The 25060-nt window shown below is 37.1% G+C and overlaps 1 protein-coding gene across 3 annotated transcripts in view; it reads right to left on the reverse strand.

The window, feature by feature from the left end:
• The window catches only part of CERKL (ceramide kinase like), a 110156-nt gene that overhangs the window by 41825 nt on the left and 43271 nt on the right, over positions 1-25060 (reverse strand). For all 3 annotated transcript variants that reach the window (XM_039239631.1, XM_039239630.1, XM_039239629.1), the window contains exon 2: positions 23780-24022. In XM_039239631.1, coding sequence (XP_039095562.1) covers positions 23780-24022 — 243 coding nt within the window. The remainder of the gene's footprint in view (positions 1-23779; positions 24023-25060) is intronic.

Here is a 25060-nt window from a genome sequence, read left to right on the forward strand (position 1 = left end):
TGGAACCTTTATATGAGATATGTATTTATCATGTTGACAACATATCAATCTATTCTTTTTAAGAGTTGCTTGGCACACATAAACAGACCAATCCATAATTTTCCTTTTTTGGATTTGTATCATCAGATGGTGGTATATATTTCATGCAAATTCTAAATAAAATCGAGGAATTTCACTTCTTTCTCTATGCCCTACAATAGTTTAAATAGTATTGAAGTTTCCTTTTCCTTAAAGGCATGGTAGATATTTCTGTGAAAATATCAGAGTAAGTGTTTTTTGTTTGTTTGCTCCTTAGGAGTACAACAAAAATTATTGCCTCGGTGGTAATTGGTCTGTTTAAATTTTCTATGTCTTCTAGAATCAGTTTGACCATTTTTTTTCCTAGACAATAGGCTTATTCACTTCATCCTGCTCCTAGGAGGACTCCCAGGTTGCCCACTGGGTTTAGACACTGTCTTCTTACTGAGTAGTAGTAGCTATACTATTTCCCCTTGATAATTAGAACTGATCATCTTTGGCAGCATAGCAGTTTCATTATTTTTTTCCATTTGTTGCTTATATTTTTCCATTTATTGGTTCAATAATGTAGCCAACTAATTCTCAATGTCCAATTCAATTGAAGTATTGTCATGTTCCCGTATGAAAGCATTTTTCTCTCCTATTAACATCTCTAAAGCAACAGAGTTCAGAATTGTAGGGGCAGGGAACAAAAATCTTATGAGTGGGTCATTGGAGGTAAAGTTAAGAGATAATATTTACATTTTCATTTCTTGGTTCATAGACCCACGTATTCTGTTTGTAAAACAGAAATTACTTCACAAAATTTTGTGTCCTGGGTAGGATACCATGTAATACAACAGGAAACATGGTAAGACCAACAAATCCCATAGCTGTCAGCCAAGTGCCTCACTTTTTTTTGATATGTATGAGTCCCTTGATCAAAAGCTGTACAGAATGTAAATTCACTGAACAAGATATTTAGTAGGGTCACAAATGGTAGTGTTGTCAGTAACACAGTGAATAGGAAATTCGAGTCCATACCTAAATCCAATCCAATGGATCCAGGGGATCCAATCCATCCATTCATAACAATGAGCCCTAACCACTGACTTTCCACAGTGGAGGGATTCCAATGTAATCAACCTGACACTAAGTGGTTGACTGGTTGCTCTAAGATACAGAGCCATATTTAGGCTCAAGGCTGATCTGTTTACAGGTACAGAGTACTCAGCAATAATGGGAGTCAAATCAGGCTTGGTGAGCAGAAGTACTTGCTGGTAAACCCATATATTTCTCCCCATGAAGGTGACTTTGTTTATGTGCTCATTGTGTAAGCTTTAGGGTTGGTCTGAAAAGACCCTGACTTACATCTGTAGAATGGGATACCATGCCTGCCTAATTAGCTCCTCTTTTGAAATAAATGCTCTTTGGTGAGACTTTACACAAAACACAAATCTTATATTCTGTTCTTATTCTGTGAAAACCAACCATATACTTCTGCCTCCTACATCCTTGTCACCAACCTTCTAATTTTTTTCTTCCAAGTTCTTGACTATTTGGCAAGCTCTTAACCACTGTCCATGCATTAAGATGGATCTATCCCGGGGTGCCTGGGTTTGTGGGTTCAAGCCCCATGTCGGGCTCTGGGCTGACAGCTCAGAGCCTGCAGCCTGCTTGGGATTCCATGTCTCCCCCTCTCTCTGCCCCTCCCTCGCTCACACTCTGTCTCTCAAATATAAATAAATGTTAAAAAAAAAAAAAAAAAAGATGGATCTATCCCTCTGGCCATCACTCCTTTATAACTAGTATCAATTATCTGAAGTTCTGCCTGCCACAAGAATTTTCTTTCCCTATCTTTTAGTAACACTCCAGTGGGGCTGTAATGCTTCAGTAGCTAATTACTATATCATGAAGAACCCATTTATTTCTCTTAGTTTACCAGTCATAGAAAACATCTCATGAAGCCACATATGTGGGAGAAAGAAAAAGGAAGCAATGCAGTAACAGTTGTAGGCCACCAGCATATTCGATTTACTAGACCTTTCTCCTCTAGCCATTTCATCATTATCTCTATAAAATGGCTTTTTATTTAAAATAGCTAGAGTATTTTATGTTTTATACAACTGGATCTAATATCTAATTAATACAGATATCTAATAGACATCTCAGAGTTAACATATTCAAAACTGAAATTTTGATTTTCCCTACACCAAATGGGGTCTAGCTACGCATAGTCTTCTCTATTTTACTAAAGAATTTCCTCTTTCCACATGCTCCAGTCAGAAACTTTACTCCGAAAACTGATAATTAATAACTAGTTATGCATTTATCCTGCCTCTTTAGTAAGTACTATATTTATGAGTAACCAAACAGTACCAGTAGAAGAAACAACATACCTTTTTATAAAAGAATAAGACTAATTTAGAAAGAATGACTAAACATAAAAATTTTCATGATCAACCTTTATTTAAACCACTAGTTCAGGCACAGATAATAAGTGATTAAACTATTAAGTAAAATATTTATTGAGAACTAAATATTCTCCCTGGCCCATGAGTATTACCCAACAATTATCTACAGGTTTCAAAGAGTAATGTTATAATGGAGAGCTCAAGCCTTTGAGCCAACATCCCTTTGATTCAGGGAACAATCTTAGCCTTGGGGAAATCTATCTTATCCACATTCATCATGAGATAGTGAGACACTGCATATCACCTGAGATAATGAAACATGAAGTACCCAGTACCACTCATGAAGTATTCTTGTCCAATATAAACCTAATTAAGCCTTCATATTAGGAATCAAATTTATAAGAAAAAGAAAAAAAGAACATGTTAAATGACACTATCAAGAAGCAATCAGTGGTACAACAGTACTGCTCAAAGGGTGGTCTTCAGAATGACAACCCAGCATCACCCAGCTGTTCAGTAGACAACCCCACACGAGACTCACAGAATCAGAATTTCTGAAAGTGGGAACCAGCAATCCATATTACTGTAGGAAATCTACAGGACAACCTAAATATACCTTCAGGGCAACCTCATCTCTTCCATAAATCAATGTCAGAATTTTAAAAAATGAGGAGGGGAATGTTTTGTATCGTAGTTTAAATATACACTGAAACCTTGGTTTTCAACCATAATTCGTTCCAGAAACATGCTTGTAATCCAAAACACTTGTATATCAAAGTGATTTCAAGAACCATTGGCTCAGTTGTGATCCTGTAACACTCAGTGTCACATACTACTCATATTGCAAGACATTGCTCATTTATCAGGTTAAAATTTATCAGAAATGTTAGCCCATCTTGCAGAATACTCGCAGAACAAGTTACTCACAATCCAAGGTTTTACTGTATCTAATTTGATGAATGATCCTTGATTGAACACTAGGTAGTAGAAAACAGCTAAAAAAGACATTTTAGAAAATGTGGAGAAAATTTCAGTATGGACCAGGTATTCAATAATAATAAGCAACTATTGTTCATTCATTTGGTAGGATAATGATATTTGCTTATTTGTAAAATCTTTTTTTTCTTCTTAGAGATGCATACTAAAGTACTTCTGGGAGAAATTTCATGATGTATATAGTTTAAAACACACTGACAGAATAATCTAAGTGATGGCACTGTAGATGCCCATACCCATTTTTTTTTACATGTTCTATATTATTTGACATTTTTGCTAATAGGATTAAAAAATCCTGTTGTCATCATTGACTTTTTTTGCTCTTAATATCCCCCATACCTACAAAGTCAATAAATCCAGACAGCTCTAACTGCAAAAACACATCCAAAGTCTAGTCAATCACTTCCTACTGCCTCTCTTGCACCTGCTCTGATTTAAGTCACTACCTTTGCCTGGATTATACCAATTTCCACTTAACTGGTCTCCTGCCTCAATCCTTTTCCCCACTCAGAGTCTGCTCTCCACTTAGTAGCCAGAATATTCACTCTCAAAGTTCTAACAAAGTTCTATCACTCCTTTGCTTACAACTCCCAAATGGCCTCCATTTTTCTCAACAAAAGTAAAAAACCATACAAAGGTTGCAAGACCCTTCGTGCTCTACCCCCAGACATGTCTGTGACCTCATTTCCCACACTTAACTCCCTCTGTACATGGCTTTCTTGCTCAACCTTCTATATGTATTGTTCCCTCTGCTTGGACCATTTTTCCCCTCAGACATCCACATGGCTCCCTTTCCCATTACTTGCAGCCATCTTCCAAAACTAGATGTAGAATTAGCTGGTTTAGAAAGGCAGCCTCAATGGTCTTCTCTGGGCTTGGACTCAGGGTGCTGTTCTATCAGGGCACTTGTGCTTCATCATCTCACAAAGAAAGGAAAATGCAAAGACATAGCTGGCCAAAATAATGGCACCAGTGAGTAATGATGAAGCCAAGACAAACAGTGCCAAATGATTTAGTAAAACTCTTCCATAAAAGTAACTATATCAATAATAAAAGCATTTGAAGACTTTGAAAACTATGTTAGTAAGGTATGAAAGGGGAAAATGTTTTAAGAATTTAATTTATTGAAAATAAATAAAAAGGAGACCATTTAATTTTTTTCATGAGAACATAGACATGTACATTCTAGTCCTCTTGAAACAATAAACATTTCTATGTAATACAGAAGTGCTGTACACTATAAACACGTAAAATCACTAGCTTCAAAGAACCCTGAAAAACATTTTAAGAATGAAACACAAATCATCAGGCAGTTACTACCTTGCTCTGCCTCATTCAATTATGACAAATTGTTTAACATGAAAGCAATATTGAGCCACTTAAATCTCCTGAACTCCCTGAAAAAAAAATCTCAAAGCAGTAATAATTTTTTCATAATTTCACAATAGAATAAGCATCCTCCAAATAGATAACACAAGGTTAAAATACAGGTAGAAGTCAACAGTAATACGTGACTGACTCAGTTCTTAGTCCTCTTGGAACTTCTCAATTCATACTCTAGAGCATAGACCTTTTTAGCACGCCAGTTTGCACTGAGCCAGCAATGTAAAACAGAATGGCCAACTGTTCCTCTGTTAGTAACAAATGTGCTAATATGTACTAGTTTAAACTTGATCTATCAGTGAGTCAATGAACCATGAAGGGTGGGGGTTAATCAGGGTGTTCTCCAAACAAAGGCTCATGAGAGCAGCAGGGACGCCACTCCCAGACTCACATCTGTGCTGTTTTGAGTGCAGCTTGATGGAAATGGCATGGTGTTCATCAAAGTTAAGAGCCCAGAACCTTGTTATAGTATTGGGTATACTCACAACCATTTTATACAAAAAAGCAACCAAACTGTTGCATAAATAAAACCCAAATGCAGGAAATAAAGACCTCAATTAACCATGATTCTCAGGAGCTATTAATATTAAACTATGCCCACTTAGTATGTAACAATGATGGTAAAAGCCTTTCGCACACAAGATATGACAACTTCCTGGCAGAACTCAGAATTAGAGATATTTTATATTGGGAGATTTATATTAAAATGCATCAGTTTCACTTCCCAACGAACAAAAGTTCATTGATGCCCATGTTTACACATGGCAGATGAACATATCCTCAATGCTACAGTCTACTTAAACAAACCCAGTAACTTAAAATTCGCATGCAGCCTGCCAAGGTGAACATTCTATTTCTAACAACTGAAACAAGCTTAACAGCAGTTAGCAGAAAGAATCACCTACTGACGGAAATAGTCACCTCAATACTTCAGTATTTTAATAATGAAGTATAGTCAAGAGTATAGCTAGAGCAAGAGTGAACTGAAAAGAGAGCAAAGAAAGAGGGAAATAAATTTCAATCAATTATATCATCCATTTATTTTTTTTAATGTTTTATTTATTTCTAGGAGAGAGAGAGAGAGCGAGCGTGAGCAGGGGAGGGTCAGAGAGAGAGGGAGACACAGACTCTGAAACAGGCTCCTGGCTCTGAGCTGGCAGTCAGCACAGAGCCCGACGCGGGGCTGAACCCACGAACCACGAGATCATGACCTAAGCGAAAGTCGGACGCTTAACCGACTAAGCCACCCAGGCGCCCCCCCCCCCATTTATTTTTTACCAGAATTAGTTCCTGATAAAATGAATTATTATTCATTTTGGAAGATGCTATAAGGTAGACATATTCACAACATCACTTTTCCCAATTAATGCTCAGAGGTCCATTCCAAGACGGAGGTGTAAGAACACCCTAACTCACTGCCTCCATAGACATACCAAATCTATACCTATTTATTGACCAATTCCTTCTCTGAAGAACTAATAAGGGCCACCTGAACAGCTTCTGCACAGTAAGAGAACAGCAAGAGAGATGATGACACAGTAACGAAGAGAACTCCCACCCTAGACACAGTGAGAAGGGATAGTGCTGAGACCGAGAGCAGATTCCTCTGCCCTGGGGCACAGGGCAAAAAAAGCCACGGCTTTAAAGGGCAACTAGCATATAAAAGATGCAGCCCTAGAACCCAGCCAAATGGCAAGAGAGCTGCAGGCACTGCTCTGGGCTGGAGGAGATTGTTAGCACCGGGGTTTACAGTCCTCTTCCACCGTCATAGTGCAGCCAGGGGCAGGGCTCTGACCACCACAGCCTCAGCGACGCTCCGGGCCAGCAGAGCTCCGCCGGTGTTCGCTGGCCGGCCTCAGCCAGCACCGGGCCCCTAGCCCACAGCAGCCACAGACGCCCTGGGGCACAGACAAGAAAACCACTGTTTAAAAGAAGTAGCCGCAGAATCCTGCCAAATGGTGGGGAAGCTGCTAGAATTTTCTGGCCAGAGGAACAGGTTAGCACCACGGTTTATGTTTCCCCCTTGACCTTGCTAGTGTGGATGGGAACAGGGTCTGAGCACTCCTACCTGGCCTGCCACCTCCGTGAGCCCTGGGCCCCAAGTCCATGCCAGCCCCAGCCATCCCACTACAGTGACACAGGTGCAAAGCACCCAGAACACTCGAGGCCCACGCCGCTTTGGCTTCAGACAGCTAGCTAGGGCACCCTGGCATTGAGTGCTCCGGGACCTCCTCGCTGACACCTGCTTCAACACTAGCTAAGCAGCCAGGCTGCCCCCTGCACAGAACACACTGCGAACCTCCAGCCTGTACCCACCTCAATTCTACCTGCCCTGCTAGGGCACGCCCTGTGCAGAGCACCGCAAGTTACCCTGGTCTGCACCCCCTTCAGCTTCAGCTGTCTTACCAGGGTACCCTCACTGTAGAGAGCCCTGGGACCACCCCAGCCCACATTTGCTTTAGCTACCACCGTCCTGCCAGCGTGATCCCTGAGCAGAGGGCCTGGGACCCCCGATCCCATGCCTCACACCTTGGCTCCAGCCACCGTACCAGGATACCCTCTGCATAGAGACTCCCAGGACACCCCAGCTTACACCCACTTCAGCTTTAGCGATCTGGGCAAAGTGCCTTCCGCACAGAGAACTCTGAGAGTCCGGCTTGCACCTCTTCCACGTCAGCTGTCCTTGCAGGGCACTGTGTGGAGAGCCCAGGGACCGCGTCGGCTCGTGGCCGCTTCAGCGTCAGCTGTCCTGCTGGGGTGCCCTCTGTGAGAGCCCCAGAATCCTCCCCCACAGCGTGCATGCACTTCAGCTTCAGGGGTCCTGGGACAGCCCCCCTGCCCATCCAGTTGGTAATCAAAAACTACCAACAAACCGGGGCGCCTGGGTGGCTTAGTCGGTTAAGCGTCCGACTTTCGCTTAGGTCAAGATCTCGCGGTTTGTGGGTTCGAGCCCCGCGTCGGGCTCTGTGCTGACTGCCAGCTCAGAGCCTGGAGCCTCTTTCAGTCTGTGACTCCCTCTCTCTCTGACCCTCCCCTGCTCACGCTGTCTCTCTCTCTCTCCTAGAAATAAATAAAACATTAAAAAAATTAAAAAAAAAAAAACTACCAACAAACCAAAGTCCAGGACCACATAGATCCACAGGTGAAGTCCACCAGTTACTATTTACCTATTTTCAAGCTAGTCCAAAAATTTAAAAAAAAAAAAAAAAAAAGGAAAGAAAAAAAGAAGAAGAAGAAGGAAGGAAAGCTTCCAAATACTTTCTAGGAGGTCAGCATTACCTTGATACCAAAACAAGACAAAGACATCACAAAAGAAGGAAAACTACAGGCCAATATCCCTGATGAACATAGATGAAAAAATCCTCAACAAAGTATTAGAAAGTTACATTTAATAATACATTAGAAAGATCATTCACCATGAGCAAGTTAGATTTGTTCCAGGGATCCAAAGATAGCTTAATATTTATCAATCAATCAACATGATACACCACATTAAAAAAATAAAGGATAAAAATCATATGCTTATTTCAATAGATGCAGAAAAACCACTTGATGAAATTCAACATAATGAAAACATAATAATTATTATATAATAATAAAATTATTATTACATAATAAAAAGCTGTCAATACAGTGGGTTTATAGAAAACACACATCAACAGAATAAAGGCCATGCATTTAAAAACCCACAGCTGATATCATACCCAGGGGTGAAAAACAGAGTTTTCCTCTTAGATCAGGAACAAGACAAGAACATCCACTCCTGCCACTTATCAACACAGTACTCAAAGTTCTAGCCCCGTCAATTAGACAAGAAATAAAAGCCATCCATGCCAGTAAGAAGTTAAATTGTCACTATTTTTAGATGACAGGATACTATACATAGAAAACCCTAAAGACTTAAAAAAAATACAATTAGGAGTAGTAAATAAAGTTGCAAGACACGAAATTAATAATCAGCAATCAACTGCACTTCTAAACACTAATAACAAAGTAGAAAGAGAAATTAAGAAAACAATTCCATTTATAATTGTACCAAAAAGAATAAGATACCTATAAATAGACTTAATCAAGGAGGTAAAAGATCTATATTCTTTCGGAAAGCAATAGAACAATGATGAAACAAACTGAAGGCAACATAAACAAATGGAACAATATTCATGATCATAAATTTGAAGAATATTGCTAAAATGCCCATCCTACCACAAACCATCTACAGATTCAATGTGATCCCTATCAAAATACCAACAGCGTTTTTCACAGAACTAAAATACTAAAATTTATATAGAACCACAATAGACCTAAAATAGCCAAAGCAATCGCAAGAAAGAACAAAGCTGGCTATCACAACTCCAGAGTTCAAGATATGCTACAAAACTCCAGTAATCAAAACAATATGGTACTGGCACAAAATTGACACAGATCAATAGAACAAAGTTTTCTTGTCTTTTTTTCCTGCTGTGCTTAGAAGTCAACCACAAAATTAGTTAAAATAAATAGCATTTAGATATGATCAATTATTCCGATTATGTACATTCATTCTTCATAAGCTATTAAATTATGAAAATGTTAGAGAATAATTTCATGACCATTTTTTAATTCATTGATTTTATCAGTTAGAAAGCCTTTTCAACATATCATCTCTGGATTATATAGAAGTACTTAGATGTGCCTTTTGAGAAAGTTTTTAGGTATCTGCAAGGCTTCAAAATAATCAGTTTTTACGATTCCAAGAACATATGTTTCACTGTAAAAAGATTCTTGAAGAAGTTTATGTACTGAAGTATATGCTGTCAAAGAAAAACCTGAGCTGAACAGTAAAGTGGTAAAAATAGATTTTATTCAGAACTGTTGCAACTGATGGAGAGACACCTCCATATATACAGCAGCAGGAACTGGAATTTATAGCCAAGGAGCAGGATGGGGTTAGTGGATGGAAAATTACTAAGTGGAAACATCTGAGGTAAAAGGGATTCTTCCTGAAGACAGGCCAGGTGATCAGATATCATAGAGTGGGGGGTGGAGGACAAGGAACCTGATCAGACATTTAGGGTGATTAGATATGGGGGGAGGGGACTCCAGTTAAAGTGACTTAGCAGGGCTCTTGCTAAAAACATACTTTGCAAAGAAGTGTACAGATGTACCTAGGGGAAATTTCAGAAGCCTGGTACTTCTATAAAATTAGCCCTGTATTATGCATGATAGTAACAGATGTTCCAAAAGCCTAACAATTGAGTATAAGAAAATAGAGAAAAAAAATCTGAGGGATACCCTCCATCAAAATGAAACTGATTTAGGATTTTCATTTATGGGAGATTATGGCAGCTGCCTGAACCAAATTTTGTCATGCAAGCTCTTGTCCGAGATGTCAGTTCTTCCTAAGTTTACTTATATATGGAATGTGCTCTCAATACAAATACCAAGCTGTATTTTCCAGATCTAGACAGGCTGACACTAAAGTATTTATCTAAAAATTAACCTGTAAAAATAGGTAGAAACACTGGGGGTGGGTGGGAGGTCTATGAGAAGAACTTGTCCAATGTGAACACCAAATGTTCAAACATACTGCAAAGTCTCTTTTTAAAAAAAAGCACTGGTGGGGAGCCTGGGTGGCTCAGTCAGTTGAGCATCCATCTTTGGCTCAGATCATGATCTCATGGTTTGGGAGTTCGAGCCCCGTGTCAGGCTCTGTGCTGACAGCTCAGAACCTGGATCTTGCTTTGGATGCTGTGTCTCCTCTCTGTCTTCCCCTCTCCCGCTCACTATCTTTTATGTGTGCACTCGCTCTCTCTCTCTCAAAAAAAAAAAAAAAATGAATAAACATTATATAATAAAAGCGGGACCTCAAAACTCTGGGACAAAGATAGACATTTTAGTAAATGGTGTTAGGACAACTGGATAATTATGTGGCAGAAAAAACTAAGGTTCATACCTTACACCACATACAAAGTAAACCCCAATAAATTAGAGATGTAAAATTAAACTTTACAAGTACTAGAAGAAAACGTGCATGATTTTCTCCATTACCTGGTATAAGGAAAGTCTTTCTGCTAGGACTTAAATATTCAATGCAATAAAGAAAAATGGTGAAACATTGGTCAACGTAAAAATTTTTTAAACACAAACTTTGAATTGGGGCACCTGGGTGGCTCAGTCAGTTAAGTGTCTGACTTCAGCTCAGGTCATGATCTTGCAGTTCCTGAGTTTTGAGTCCCACATCATGCTCGGTACTTACAGCTTAGAACGTGGAGCCTGCTTTGGATTCTGTCTCCCTCCCTCTCTCTCTCTCAAAAACAAATAAACATTAAAAATATTTTTTAAAAACTTTGAATCAAAAATCACTATGTCAAGAAAAAATATATATAGGGAGAAAAATATTTGCAATAGACATCACAGAAAAGGCATAATATAAAGAACTTTTAAAAATTGAGGGTCAAAAAGACCACAAGTATTATAGAACAATGGGTAAATGATATGAAAACAATTCCCAAGATATTTAAAATGGCCCTGAGACACATGGAAAGATGTCCAACTTTATTTCTAATATTTAAAAATGCAAATTCAAACAATAATAACACACCATTTCGCACCTATAACATTGGAAAATTTCTAAAGCATGAAAGCACGGTCTGTTGGTGACAAAAGTCACTTTCATACACTGCTGGTAAACATGAAAAATGGCACCAATTTTATAGCAGGGAACTTGCCAATATCCAATAAAACCACATACGCATTTACCTTTTAACCTGGAAGTCTACTTCTATAAAGTTACCCTCAAGATATAATATGTACAAAATTATTTCTTGCAGAATTTGTGACTAGAGATACTAGAAACAATCAAAATGCTCAAACATGAGAAAGTAATGAATAAAATACGGTACAAACCACACAATGGAGTTTTATACAGCTGTAAAACAAAACCAAATAAACAAAAAATAAAACTCACCACCAACAACCAAAAAAACCAATTCACTTGCTATTAAATGATTTTCAATATATATAGTTAGGTTTAAAAAAGCAAAGTACAGAAGACTTTACATTGCTACGTTACATTTTGTATAAGAAAGAAATTTTAAAAATTCCTATTTCTGGTAATTTTGCCAAAAGAAATGTAAGATAAGCCAGAAACTAGTGAAGTTTGTACATATTGGTACCTTAAGAGAGATGGGGTAAAGAGGATATTAAAAAGGATTATTTTTTCTTTTGGAAACATGTTTATGCTCTACACATTCAAAAAATATAGTTAAATCGGTGAAGACAGGGGGCAGGATTCTAAAACAGAATACAGAGTCAAATGAATAACATGACTAACAGAAAGGGAAAATAGCTAATCCACACAACTTTTGAGCACAGTACCTGCATTGTATTTTAAGCTGAAATTGAAAGTGTATTAAATTTGAAAATGTCTTGTATACAAAAAGTAACAAAACATAAAGTTTCTGCACATTGCTTTTTTCACCTAACTACATATACTGAAAATCACTCCATATTACTTCATGGAGAGGTCATTTCATGGCTCTTAGGCCAAAAACAACAAAACAACAAAAACACAAGAAACAAAAAAGCCAAAAAAAGAAACCTGCCAACAAATCTTGAACTCATTTAAAAAAAATTTTTTTAGTATTTATTTATTTTTGAGACAGAGAGAGACAGAGCATGAGAGGGGAAGGGACAGAGAGAGAGAGAGACACTGAATCTGAAGCAGGCTCCAGGCTCTGAGCTGTCAACACAAAGCCCAACATGGGGCTCAAACCCATGGACAATCTGATCATGACCTGAGCTGATAATAATAATAGTATCTGTCTCAAGGATATTGTAGAAATTAATATCAATTGGTATGTGGGAAACAGTACACTCCTTGGTGCACTAAGAAATCATGATGATGATGACAATAATAATAAATTCTATTAGTATATATTCTATATGGAATTGACAGTCCCACCCTTCCCCCTGAAAAGATGACGCTTAAACTTAGTTTTGAAGAGCTAAAGGGTTTTAGAATATAAATTCTAAAGAAGTTCAACAAAAATTTGGAGAGCTTTATGATAAGAACAGTTATCCTTTGTTGAGTGTCCGATGTTTGACACACGTGATATATTTAAGTATCACAATAACCTAACTAGGTTGGCATTGTCAACTTTGTTTTACAGACAGGAAGCCAAGGCTCAGAGAAGTTATGGGGGTAAGATACCAGCTAAGTAAGTGGCAAAGCTAACATAGATGATCCAAATAAAAATCTTTTCATCATAATGGCTCACTCATAAACGCAGTAATGATAGACTTTTCATTCATTTAAGTAAAAGGTAGACAGGGGCAGCTGGGTGGCTTAGTAGGTTAAGTGTCAGACTTCAGCTCAGGTCATGATCTCAACACTCATGGGTTCATGCCCCACGTCGGGTTCTGTGCTGACAGCTCAGAGCCTGGAGCCTGCATCAGATTCTGTGTCTCCCTTGCTCTCTGCCTCTCCCCTGCTTGCACTGTGTGTGTCTCAAAAATAATAAACATTAAAAATTTTGACTGAAAGGACGACAAAAAGAGCCAGCCATGATCTCACCTTGGAGTGATCATGTTTTCCACTCATCTGTTCTGTCAGAACTAAGTCACCTTATTTCTGACAGATTTATTAGTATCTATGGTAAGCGGTTAAAGTTTCAAAACAACTTGTGGAGTTTGAACTTGACATCTTTATTAACTGCAAAATGGAGATTTTTTTTTTTTGATAGGATAGCTCCTTCTGAATGAAGAGTAATGCTTTCAGGGAGAAAATCACTAGTGAAAGTTGGGCACATATCTCATCAGACCATTTTCAACCTTCTAGTCTTGCGGCTCCAATTTCGGGAAATAGGAAACCCTACTTAGACTTTATAGGGGCCCCTTATTTGCTAATATCAAAGTTTCAGTATTATCTGTCTTTCCCGGCTGACCAATTTCATCAGATTCTCTTCCAGAAATTCTTCAGCCCATGTGGCCCATGGATGTCACCCCTTCCAATACTGTCACAGACTTTTAAAATATATATACTTAATACTACATTTAGTTCCAGATACAAGGCAGGAGGTCTGTTATATTTTGCCTTTTAATAAACCAGTACAACTATTTTAAAATATATATATTAAGGTTTTAAATCTTTCTGTTGGTAGGCAGTATAGTGAAAGCTGGGTGGATTTTCGAGTTAGAAAAGCCTGGGTTTGAATCTTATACCACCAGTTTTTAACTGTGTGACCCAGGACAAGTCCATTAATCTCTCAGAGTTGTTTCCTCAGCTATCTGTGGGGATTTTTACAAGTTGTGACCATGATCAAAGTGTTGTAATAAAGATTCAGTGAGTTGGCTTATGTTAAAAGCAACCAAAAGTATGCCTAACATACATCAGACAAGTAATATATTGGGGCTCCTGGTGGCTCAGTTGGTTAAGTGTCTGACCTTGGCTCAGGTCATGATCTCATGGTTCGTAAGTTTGAGCCTGGTGTCAGGCTCTGTCTGACAGTTCAGAGCCTAGACCTGCTTTGGATTCTGTCTCCCTCTCTCTCTGCCTTCTGCCATTCATATGTGTGTGCTCTCTCTCAAAAGTAAACATTAAAAAAAAAAGTAAACATTAAAAAGTTTTTTTTAAAAAGACAAGTAATATATTCAGTTCCCTTCCCCAATATGTACTGAGTTAGGCAAACATTTGTAACATAGCAAACATTTATGGAGTACTTCCAATATGTGAAACCCACTTCCACATGCTTAAAAAAAGCTGTGCTCAAAAGAGCCTACAGTCTAATAAGGTATCAGCTACATAAGCCAACAATTAGAATACAAGCGATCACTTGTTCTCAGAGCTATGAGAAGTGCTAGCAAATCTGAAAGAGAAGTGCCTGATTTGGCTGTATGGTTTAGCTTTGCAAAGGATTTGCTGGTTATACCACTTGAACTGCAAACTGGATTTCACTGGGCAAACAGGAGATGATAGAAACAGAGGCAAGTTTCTACCTTTGCCACTTAATGAGTGGGAAGGCACAGAGGTACAAGAGAACATGGTCTGGCCTTAGAGGCTGCAGAGAGCCCAGGAACCCAGCCATACAAGTGGCTTCACTTGTGCCCATCTCTTCTTTTTGGAAAAATAACTCAAATGTGTAACACAAACAGAAGATGCACACAAAGTACACAAGTTTCCATTTAAGGTAATTTTTCAAAGAATGAAATAATAGGTGTTTTCTCTTTAATGATAAGGACCAAAAAAAAGATTGATTTAAAAATCCTGTCACCATGTTTTAGTATCTAGCCATCACAAATATCCTCCTACCTGCCTCAAAGAGCAACAAATATATTCATACAAGATTATAATGTCTAGAGTGCACATAATATCTATATAAACAACACACAATTCCATTAGCATTAATGGTAGTCTAATGAGTGCCAGGGGGCTTAGTAATAATTTGTCACTTAACATGAAATATTATGTGTTTCCTACTTATGCATACTGTGAAGATGCTGCTTTATTACTTTCCAGCGAAAAAGTTGTTAAATGAAAATCCATTATACTCTCATCTAAGGATTGATCCAACTTTCAGTCTCTCCTGTAGGCTTACAGAATTTGTGACTTGCTTAGGAAACTCTGCTAAATAATAAGCCTGGAAATCAGTTACAAACCATTATGTTTATGTGTGCTTAATTCCTTTAGGCTACTAAAAAAAACGAATGGCTATATTTTTCATAAGTGCTTGCCAAATTCATTTCAAGGTATTTGAGAAATCTCAATAATGATGATAGTCATGATGAGGCTTTTTTTTTTTTAAAGATTAAGAAATCCATTACAATGTTAACTGTTCACCCTAAATGTTGGGAGGAAGTTTTAGAACTCCAAGAATCTAGAGTTCTGAATCATAATGTTGGTGAAAAAGAAAAGAATAATAGAAAGTGATAATCTTCAAACAAGATGATATAGTTCTCTCCTTATAAGAAAAGGGTTTGAAGTCTTTCTCTTTTTTTTTTTTTTCCTCAGGACAGAGTCCACGTACAGTAATACAATACACTGACCCAATAGGTAATAGCCCATCAGCTAAGGGTTTGTGCTACAGATTCAGACAAATTTGGATTTGCTCCCAGCTCCTTTATCACATGTTAGCTGTTTAACCCGAGATTAGTAAAAATTGAATCTATTGTAAGCCTTAGTTTTATCCTGTATAAACTAAGAGATAATGAGTATAATAATAAAAATAATTTAGTTAATTATGCTATTTGCTGTCATGCATTATTTTAGTTCCTCAAACTTCAAAACAAAACTTCTAATAGTCCCTTTTACATGAACACATTTATAGTTCTTGATACTATGAGGGTTTAATGAGATAATTAATAAAAATTACTTACAAAAGTAGCACATAGTAAATGCTTAACAAATGTCAGCTATTATCATTAAGATTTAAAATTTTAAAATAATGACTTCTCTATATAATCTACTAAAGAAAGAAATGTTAACTAATTTATTTAATAGCATGAAAACTTAATGCAACATATTACTGGAAACTTTTGAAGAAATCCTTATTTAGCCTTTCGAATATAATCACATAGTAAAATGTGACAAAGCATACTTAAATGTTTTTTCCAGAGAAGAAATTTAGTTACACAAAAGGCTTAGTCAAGAGGACTTTTATCTGGCACAAGAATTTGAAATATATCAGAAATAGCTTGAGAATGTACCTCTTAACTCCTAGTCTCAAGATATTATCAATGACTGAAAGCAGGAAGATAATTTTCTTCTATAAGATACTAATTAATTGTTTTTAATTACAATTATAGTCAATTACATTCAAAAATGTATCCCTCCCTTAGGATGAAAATGTTGCAGGGGCCAAAAAGCAGCTCGTGGGAAGATGGTCTTGTGTCACTCATCCCAAGTACAAAGAACATCAAGAGTTTTTCTAGAACTAATTTGAACTTGCCTTCAGCTGAAGGAGCAATGGCTATGAATTAGAGCTCATCCTAGTAAGAAAGAAACTCCAAGGGGTCAGAGAAACCCTTGGCACGCCTCTGTCAGTCTTCACCAGGCTCTCCTGGTGAGGTAAGTACCAAAAGGTAATACTTTTGGAAAATAAGTGATAACCTTATGCGACCCAGGAATTGGCTAACTTTTAAGAATATGTAACACAGCAAGAATATGTTTATAATTAGTCCCTGCCAAGACACCTTTAAGTGTGGGGTACAGAGATTTACATATATTCATTAAACCAAACTTGTATTGGTCAAGTCTTTGGCATCTGTGGGCTTTGGTCCTGACAACATATTAGAACCTCACCTCAAGGAAAATGACATCTGATTCCTTGAGATTGGTTTAATCAGAACCTCTGGATTCTCAGAATCAGGAACAGCTAAGTCCTAAGTAAATTTTTTAAATGACATTCACACACACATGCCCTAGCATAAATGATATCCTTTTCAGTTGTACCCTATTTTCTATGTTTTCAATTTTTAAATCATTTTTAATATACTGATTTCATATTCTCTGCTTGCTCTGGCACGTGAAGTTCTTGGGGGGCAGTCTACCGCTCAAGTTTTTGTTATGCCTGGGAACTCTTACAGTGATTTTTCACACTGCTAATGCAATGGCACAAAATGTCAAACTGGTTTGAGACAAATAGTATTTGTTCTTATGCATTATTAAGCAAATTTTGCATGAGCACACTGTTTCCTTACTTTCAGTTACAAATTTGATGAAATTGAAGGTTTGGTTGAAAACGATTTTCTTTTTAATATGTTCATATCCTTTAAAGAGCTAAGCAGTACTACTCATCATCAAGAATTTAATAGAAACTAGGTTAATTTCACTGTTTTTCTCTGACGATCCAGCTAGAAAGCAATAAAAAGTTCAAGAAGGAGAAAACAAAAATCCAAAAACTTTGAAGTCCACTTTTTAAACTCAGTTTCAGTCTCTGATATGATAAAATGTTCTCCTTATCTGCCAATTGATTTGTAAGCAATATTATATAAAGTTACAGAAAATGAAAATAAAGTATATGTTTAACAAATAACCTCTATCGAAAAGAATAAAATTATGTGGACAGTCTCTGATAGTTCAAAATCTAGAGTGTATGGGTGGCTAAAAGACATCATGAGGTCTTTGTGCGTCCAGCAATCAGCATAAAAGGTACACGTGACAGGTAAAAAGTGCTGCAGGGTTACCATCCCTAGGGATGCCTGAATCTGAGATTTTTAAATGACTTAGTTTTGGCAGCTCTCTTCAAACAACAGCCTACTCATTCCTACGAAATATAAAACGTATAAATTAGGAGCTACACTTGCTCAAGGGTGAGTGACCGGTGCAGATGAAGTCCCATAGAGACGGCAGGTGCTGGGGAATGGGATGGTGACACTCCAGAACTCAGTCTAAAATCACTACAGGAAGCAGACATCACATGACCTTCGTTGGACAGAGTACTGCTAGGGGGATTGGACTTTGATATTTACATGTAAATAAGCTGATACATATTAAATCAGTATCTGATTAATTTTAATATATATTGATAGTAAACACATTCAAAAGTGACATGCATAATTCTGATATTCAACTCAACTGGCTGTAAAACAGTCTTAAATTACTTTGAAAAGTATTTGAAAAGAGAAACCACCCATATTTCAGACACAAGGTCTTTGCAGAAAATAACTTGTCCCTAAGGAGACAAGTATCGCCAATTCAAACACAATGAAATGTCTGAAACTATCACACATCTGACGTATAACAACAGCTTATTTTTAAATAATCATTATAATGTAGATTTTTGGTTTTTCTTAATAAGTACATCATCTGGCAGCATATCCAAGGAAAACTTCCTATCATTCTCTTCTCTCATTAAGAAAAATTCTGCCTGATTCACAATATAAATGATATAGCTTGGATTAAAATAAGAACCAAAACACATTTCACCATGATTTTCTTACACAAGACAACATATATATTAAACAAAATCAACATCTTAAGAAGCTCTGGCTTTTGCTATCAAAAAAAGCATGCTTGGGGGCGCCTAGGTGGCTCAGTTGGTTAAAACACCTAACTTTTGGTTCTGGCTCAGGTCATGATCTTGCATTTTGTGAGTTTGAGCCCCTGACAATGCAGAGCCTGCTAGGAATTCTCTCCCTCTCTCTTTTTCTCTCTCTCTCTCCCTCACTCAAAACAAATAAACTTAAAAAAAAAAGCATCCTATGAAGACCAATATTATTATCCCATGGGAAACAGATTTGACATTCAGGAGAAACTAGAAAAAATTACTCTTCTTAGGAATAAAAAAACAAGTATTTAAGTAATTTAAGTATTTTTTCATTTTTTCTATTTTTCATAACTGAAAACTGAGTGAGGCTGTTAAAATAGAGAGCAGGCTACAAGGGCAAAATATATTCAATAAATATGGATTATTTATATTTGCCTACTTCATGAAATTAGCATTTAGAAATGAAACAGAAAAATATCAGAAGTAACTCAACCAAATAGGTGTTAAAAATGCCTCTGTTAATTGTCTCTGGATAAGTATTAAACATTCAAATAAATTAGCAAAACCTAAATATAATAACAAAATTCAATGGTCCTATTTTAGAACAGGTTTGTTTCTATTTTTGTTTTTTTAGACCATGCCTTCCTTTTTTTTTTTTTTTTATGGTTATTGTTTTGGCTTTTGTCTTCTCTGCCTGTTTTAATATAGGAATATCCCCCAGGATTATGTATGTAGCCCTCTGCTTTTTTTTTTTTTTTTTAATAACTCCATACTACTTCCTTACAAACTTTCATCTTGCCCATTACATCAACTCTTATGCACGTTCTCATGTATTCCTCTCAAAAGGCCAGCCTGCTCAACATCTCCAACAGGATATTATAATAAACCCCATAAGTGTCTAGAATAGAACGCCTTTCCTCCAAATCAACTAGTGTTCTGAATTCATTGTGTCTGTTTATGACATTACCACCCTCCAAGTTACTTGGGCATGAGGCTTTAGAATTTTTTGGTTGTTTTGGTTATAGTTTCTAAAGAAAAGATTGGCTCAAGGTCCAGAGAAGCTTGCAATTCACCATTTCCGGGAAACCCGAATATGTGGAGATTGGGTTTCCACACCCTAAAAATTAATATATCTAGTGTACACACACACTGTATTTAAAGGTTGCATGTGTTTATCTTTGTATCACAGGTATAAAAAGCAGAAAATACTGTATTAAATTACTTTCACCACAGTAACTATATGTTAGGCTTATTAATGGCTATATACCAGCCTTAATCAATTGCATTTTTAAAGGTTTTAATTTCTGAATCCGTGATCACTGGTTATGCTCCATATTAGTCTCTTATGTGAACCCTTAACACATTTATAATACATATTTTCTTGTCTCCCAGAGCAAGAGTGTTCTATATAGGCTTACATCTCATTCATTTTTATATTCCCAGCAATTAACACGGTGCCTGACACAAAATGTGTGTTGGATGAGTTAACCTACTATTGCCTATTAGCCAGTAAAGTTAAGGTGACTTTTCTATTAATAAGAATAAAGAAAAAAGATATTGTGCACAACTGTGTTTAAAATACAAAATGTAAAAGGACTTATTTTCAAATAAAAATGGAAACAATACTAAGACTCCCTTTTTACAAATAAAAGTATAAATGTAAATATAAATATAACCTTCATTCGGGTCATTTAGTTTCTATGTCTTAAAACTTCAAGCATTTGAGAGTTGCTTCTTCCTCCTTCTAGTGCTACCAATTTGTTCTTTCCTCAAAAATTCCTCACATCTTATTCATTGCTCTATTTCAAAATATAAGTATGCATATTTGAAAACACATCTTCATATCTAAATGTATTATAATTATAATTGTTAAACTAATTAGACCAAAGGACAAACTGAGGACTTTAGTGTCTTCTTCATATTTATCTTAATAGAAAAAAAAGAGAGTGGGGGAAGATGTGAAAGACTGGCAGGAAAAAAATTCCACTTGCTGATTAAAGCCATCATTCAAAATAAATCCATACAAAAATGTATTTTTTAAATCTGATTTTGCCACAGAACCAGTTAAAAGCAGGATTTGGGGACTTAAAATAGTGATGTCCAATATTCAAATATATTTATATTCATATTTTTGTGATGTAAATTTCTATGTATTGCCCTCTCCCTGCTCCCCTTCCTGAACTGAAGTCTGGTGCAAACACAAATTCCTTGGGTAGGGACTTAAAAGAAATTGGAAATCAGCAATTATCATCTGCCAGACCTGATGCAGTGTAGCATGGAATAGAGACAGCGAATGTGAGGTAGGAAGACGATCCACAAATAGACCCAACCCTGTGCAAATCAAAGCCAGAGAGGACCACAGAGGACCACCCTCATCCAATTCAGAGGAAAGACACAGGCCCCCCTCTGCTTAGGGAATGAGACCCAAGCCAACTGTGTTTGTCTCTCAGGTGATAGTCACTTTACTGAACACGTGGATTGGCAAGTAAAAATTTAAAAAAATCAAGGAAAACATTCTAAAACTATAAACTTAAAAAGGAAACGTTAGTATAACATAAAGTTTGGTAGAGAGATTTGGAGCTATAACCATGTCTTTCTGTACGATGAAACAGACCCCAGATTGCCTCTGTGGGGCATGGGGCTGAGGAGGAATTGGCTTCTCCTCCAGGACCTGCTAAGTCCACTTGGGGGCAAAGATCCAGCAGTCATTCATTCAGAACATCTTGCTTAGGTTCCTTCGTTTTATTAGAGGATTTCAACCCTTTTTTGTTTGTTTGCATTGGTTGGTTTCAAATGTCAATCTATTTGCTTTAATCAGCAAAATCACCGTCCCGCAGGAAACTTCCCAGAGGACATGACCTCCTATTTTATTATCTCCAACTCTGGTCAAAATCAAAATTACAAAAAGTAACATTCCCTGAGGATTATATTCTAAAAGATATGTAAATTTATTCATTTCTGTAATTTTCCTAAATTTTACTCCTAGACCAAACCAAAACATCATTTATTAAGCTGAAAACATATTTGGACAGTGTTTTGTGTTTTGTGTGTGTTTGCTCCTTGTATATGTGTGGTTTTGTGTTTTGTTTAGACAAGTCCCTCTACTCCTATAAAATTGCTTTAAGTAAACTGAGCTTTGCTGTGATGTTTTCTGCTTACTTATTATTGGTTTTATGGGTGAGATACATTGAGCAAGTTGCCTCTTAGGTCACTTAGCCAGTCCTTCATAAGCCCCATGGGAGAAAATTTCCTCAGACCTTCAGTGAAAGGAAGAATTTGCCACTCCTAATCAAATGGCACATTCTTATTTTATAGAACATGAAAGTCTCCTGAGTACCTGCCCATGCAAAAAAATTTTAATTCAATTGACTTAACTAAGTTTTTCATTTTTATTTAAACTTTCTAAAATCTCTTCTCATATGTATTTAAAATAAGAACATTGTAAAAGGTCTACTGTTACACTAGACTGCTCTTCATTAAACATATATATTCACTAGGTTTCCAGAGACATGAATTATACTATGGTCTCTGTAGTTTCCTGCCTTCTTGAAAGTATCCACTCTCCTTGAAGGTCCCAAAGGAGCCAATAAGGAAGCACAAGTCCACTTGGTAACCGGGTCTCCTAGTTTTAATATGTCACTTCAGCTCATTGTCTATGGGCATGACCTTCTCAGTTGGCTGCCCTTGGCCAACTTGGGTCCTCGGTCTTCTTGATCAGTAATGCCTGGCCTGCAAATCTCTAACCTCACCGTGTGCCTGCTCTTTGTCTGGCACCCCTCTCTGCCGTGTGTCATCTTACACCAAATTGCACCATCAACTACACCAGCTGCCTCTACCCTGATCCATCTGGCAAACGGAATGAAATGGGCACAAAAGGAAGCAAGATTTACAAATCTCTGAGAAAAAAGAAATCAATCCTGAAACTCGGTTTGATTATGTTTTAACTAGATATGTTCTAGAGATCCAAACTGCATATTTGTATTCATGCATTTGATTTAGCACATAAAATATAAATGCCATTTAAAAATTCCAGATACATTGAATCCATTATGAGATAATATTTTTGTATATATATGCTCTGTCCTCTGGATATTAACCTTTAGATAAACCAAGCCTTAAATAGACAAACTGGTATCCTCAAACCAATCAGTATATATATGCACTTGCCATCAGTATGTTTGTGGAAGAAAAATAGATTCTAATAAAAGTACAAAAGACATGAATAGAAAAATAAATATGCTTTCAAGAACAACAAGTGAACTAAATTACTTAAGAACTGTGTTATTTCAGATTATCAAAGCTTTTTCATGGGAGTGATCATTCAAAAGAGTTACTGTCCAACTCATTCTACGATGTCAGCATTACCCTGATACCAAAAGCCAGATAAAAGATACAAGAAAAAAAAAAAAAAAACCCAGAAAGAAAACTACACACCAATATCTCTTACAAATATTGACATAAAAGCCCTCAACAAACCTGGGGTGCCTGGATGGCTCAGTCAGTTAAGCATCCGACTCTGGTTTTCGGCTCAGCTCATGATCTCATTGTTGGTGAGATCGAGACCCACAATGAGCTCCATGCTGACAGCATGGAGCCTGCTTCAGATTCTCTCTCTCATTCTCTCTTTGCCCCTCTCCCACTTGTTCATTCATTCTCTCTCTCTCTCTCTCTCTCAAAATAAATAAACTTAAAAAATACCAGCAAACCAAATTCAGTAACATATTAAAAGGATTATATACCATAATCAAGTGGGATTTTTGGAATGCAAGGATGGCTCAACATACAAAAATCAATATAATAAACCACCACGTCAACAGAACGAAGGAAAGAAACATGATGATCTCAATTGATGTAGAGAAAGCATGTAATAAAATTCAATACTTTTCATGAAAAACACCCTCAGCAAACTAATAAAAGCAAACTATCTTAAGATAATCAAGGATCACTGTACTCAAAGTACATCATGTTGAGATTAATAACCTACAACAAGGAAACTCATTAAAATTTCCCACCAGGAGTACATACCTGCCAAAATTTTCTTGAATTGTTTAAACCACACATCACAGTGGTCTTCACTTAAATTAATAAGATCAAGCGTAGAATCTTTTAATTTATTTTGTTCCTTTTTCAAACATATGAAGAGTGTGATACCTAATAAAGTACCACTTCCCTGCTGTTTAGCAGAATAACGCCGCTTCAGTTTGACAGAGAATATGTCCTTGAGTTCGATAAATTCTTCTTTACATAGAACATCATACTTGGAGTCACCTGAAAAAAATTAAATTTTCCAATCAAACCAGTGTCCATATTTTATATGTATGAATAAAAAGTGAAAGTCCATAAAACCTTATGTTTAATTTTACAGTTATGCTTTATATCAGTTCTTCTGTGAGTTGGAGAGGGAAGAAAGGAAAAATTGGGTCTACTTTCCCAAGAATGAAAAAAAGGAGAAAAATGGCATCAAGTCCCTCAAGACATTCAAAAACTGAAAATATTCAATAGAAGAATTTCAAGAATATAAACAAAGCAACATTTCCAATAACCGAAAATTCGCATAATGCACCTGAATCTTACCACAGTCAGATTTTATTTTATAGTGGCATGAAATTTTACTGGCTATGTTTAACCTCAGATCAGAAAGTGTGTGTTGTGGTAAAGGACCTTTTCAACAGACTCTCAAAGTAGGAACGTTTTAGACTTTTAAAAAGTACTTCTAAAATTTCCACCCTGGCCAAAATGGAATCACAGGGACTGGTTTACCTTCGGCCTGAAATAACTAAAAGGGTGTGCAAGGTACATGAAGCCTCAGTGTTCAGACAGCTGCCATCAGGTAGCCCAAAACAGAGGGGAAACAAAGGAACCATGGAATGGCTCCAGGCTACTGTCTAGGGAGGGTTTCCAGGCCACAGTGCAAGTGGGGAGCCCTGGTGGAGCCTGGTTTTCTTACTGGGTGAAGCGGGAAGAGTCCCGGAAAGTCACAATGACTAAGTTCATTAGGCAAATTACTGCAGAGGAGGAAGCTGCAGAGGAGTGGGAATTCTGCACATCTGCAGAGGGCCCCCTTGAAAGGCAGACGTGCAAGGCCAGGGAGAGGGAATGACCTGAAGGGAGAGCGAGAATAATGCCCAGAGATTGCACAGACATGCCCACCAGCCAGAGTGGAGAAATACTGAAATTCGTGAGACACTGGGGAAAGTATTTAGAAAAGTATGATCTCCTTAGCGAGCTAACTAAAGGTCACGCTGATTCCACCTAACAAAGCTTAAAAGCAAGCCTCAAAAGGATTAAACGGTCTCCTAGTAATTC

The sequence above is a fragment of the Hyaena hyaena genome, unplaced genomic scaffold, assembly GCF_003009895.1.
Source record: "Hyaena hyaena isolate Hyena2069 unplaced genomic scaffold, ASM300989v1 scaffold_159, whole genome shotgun sequence".
Taxonomy (NCBI): Eukaryota; Metazoa; Chordata; class Mammalia; order Carnivora; family Hyaenidae; genus Hyaena; species Hyaena hyaena.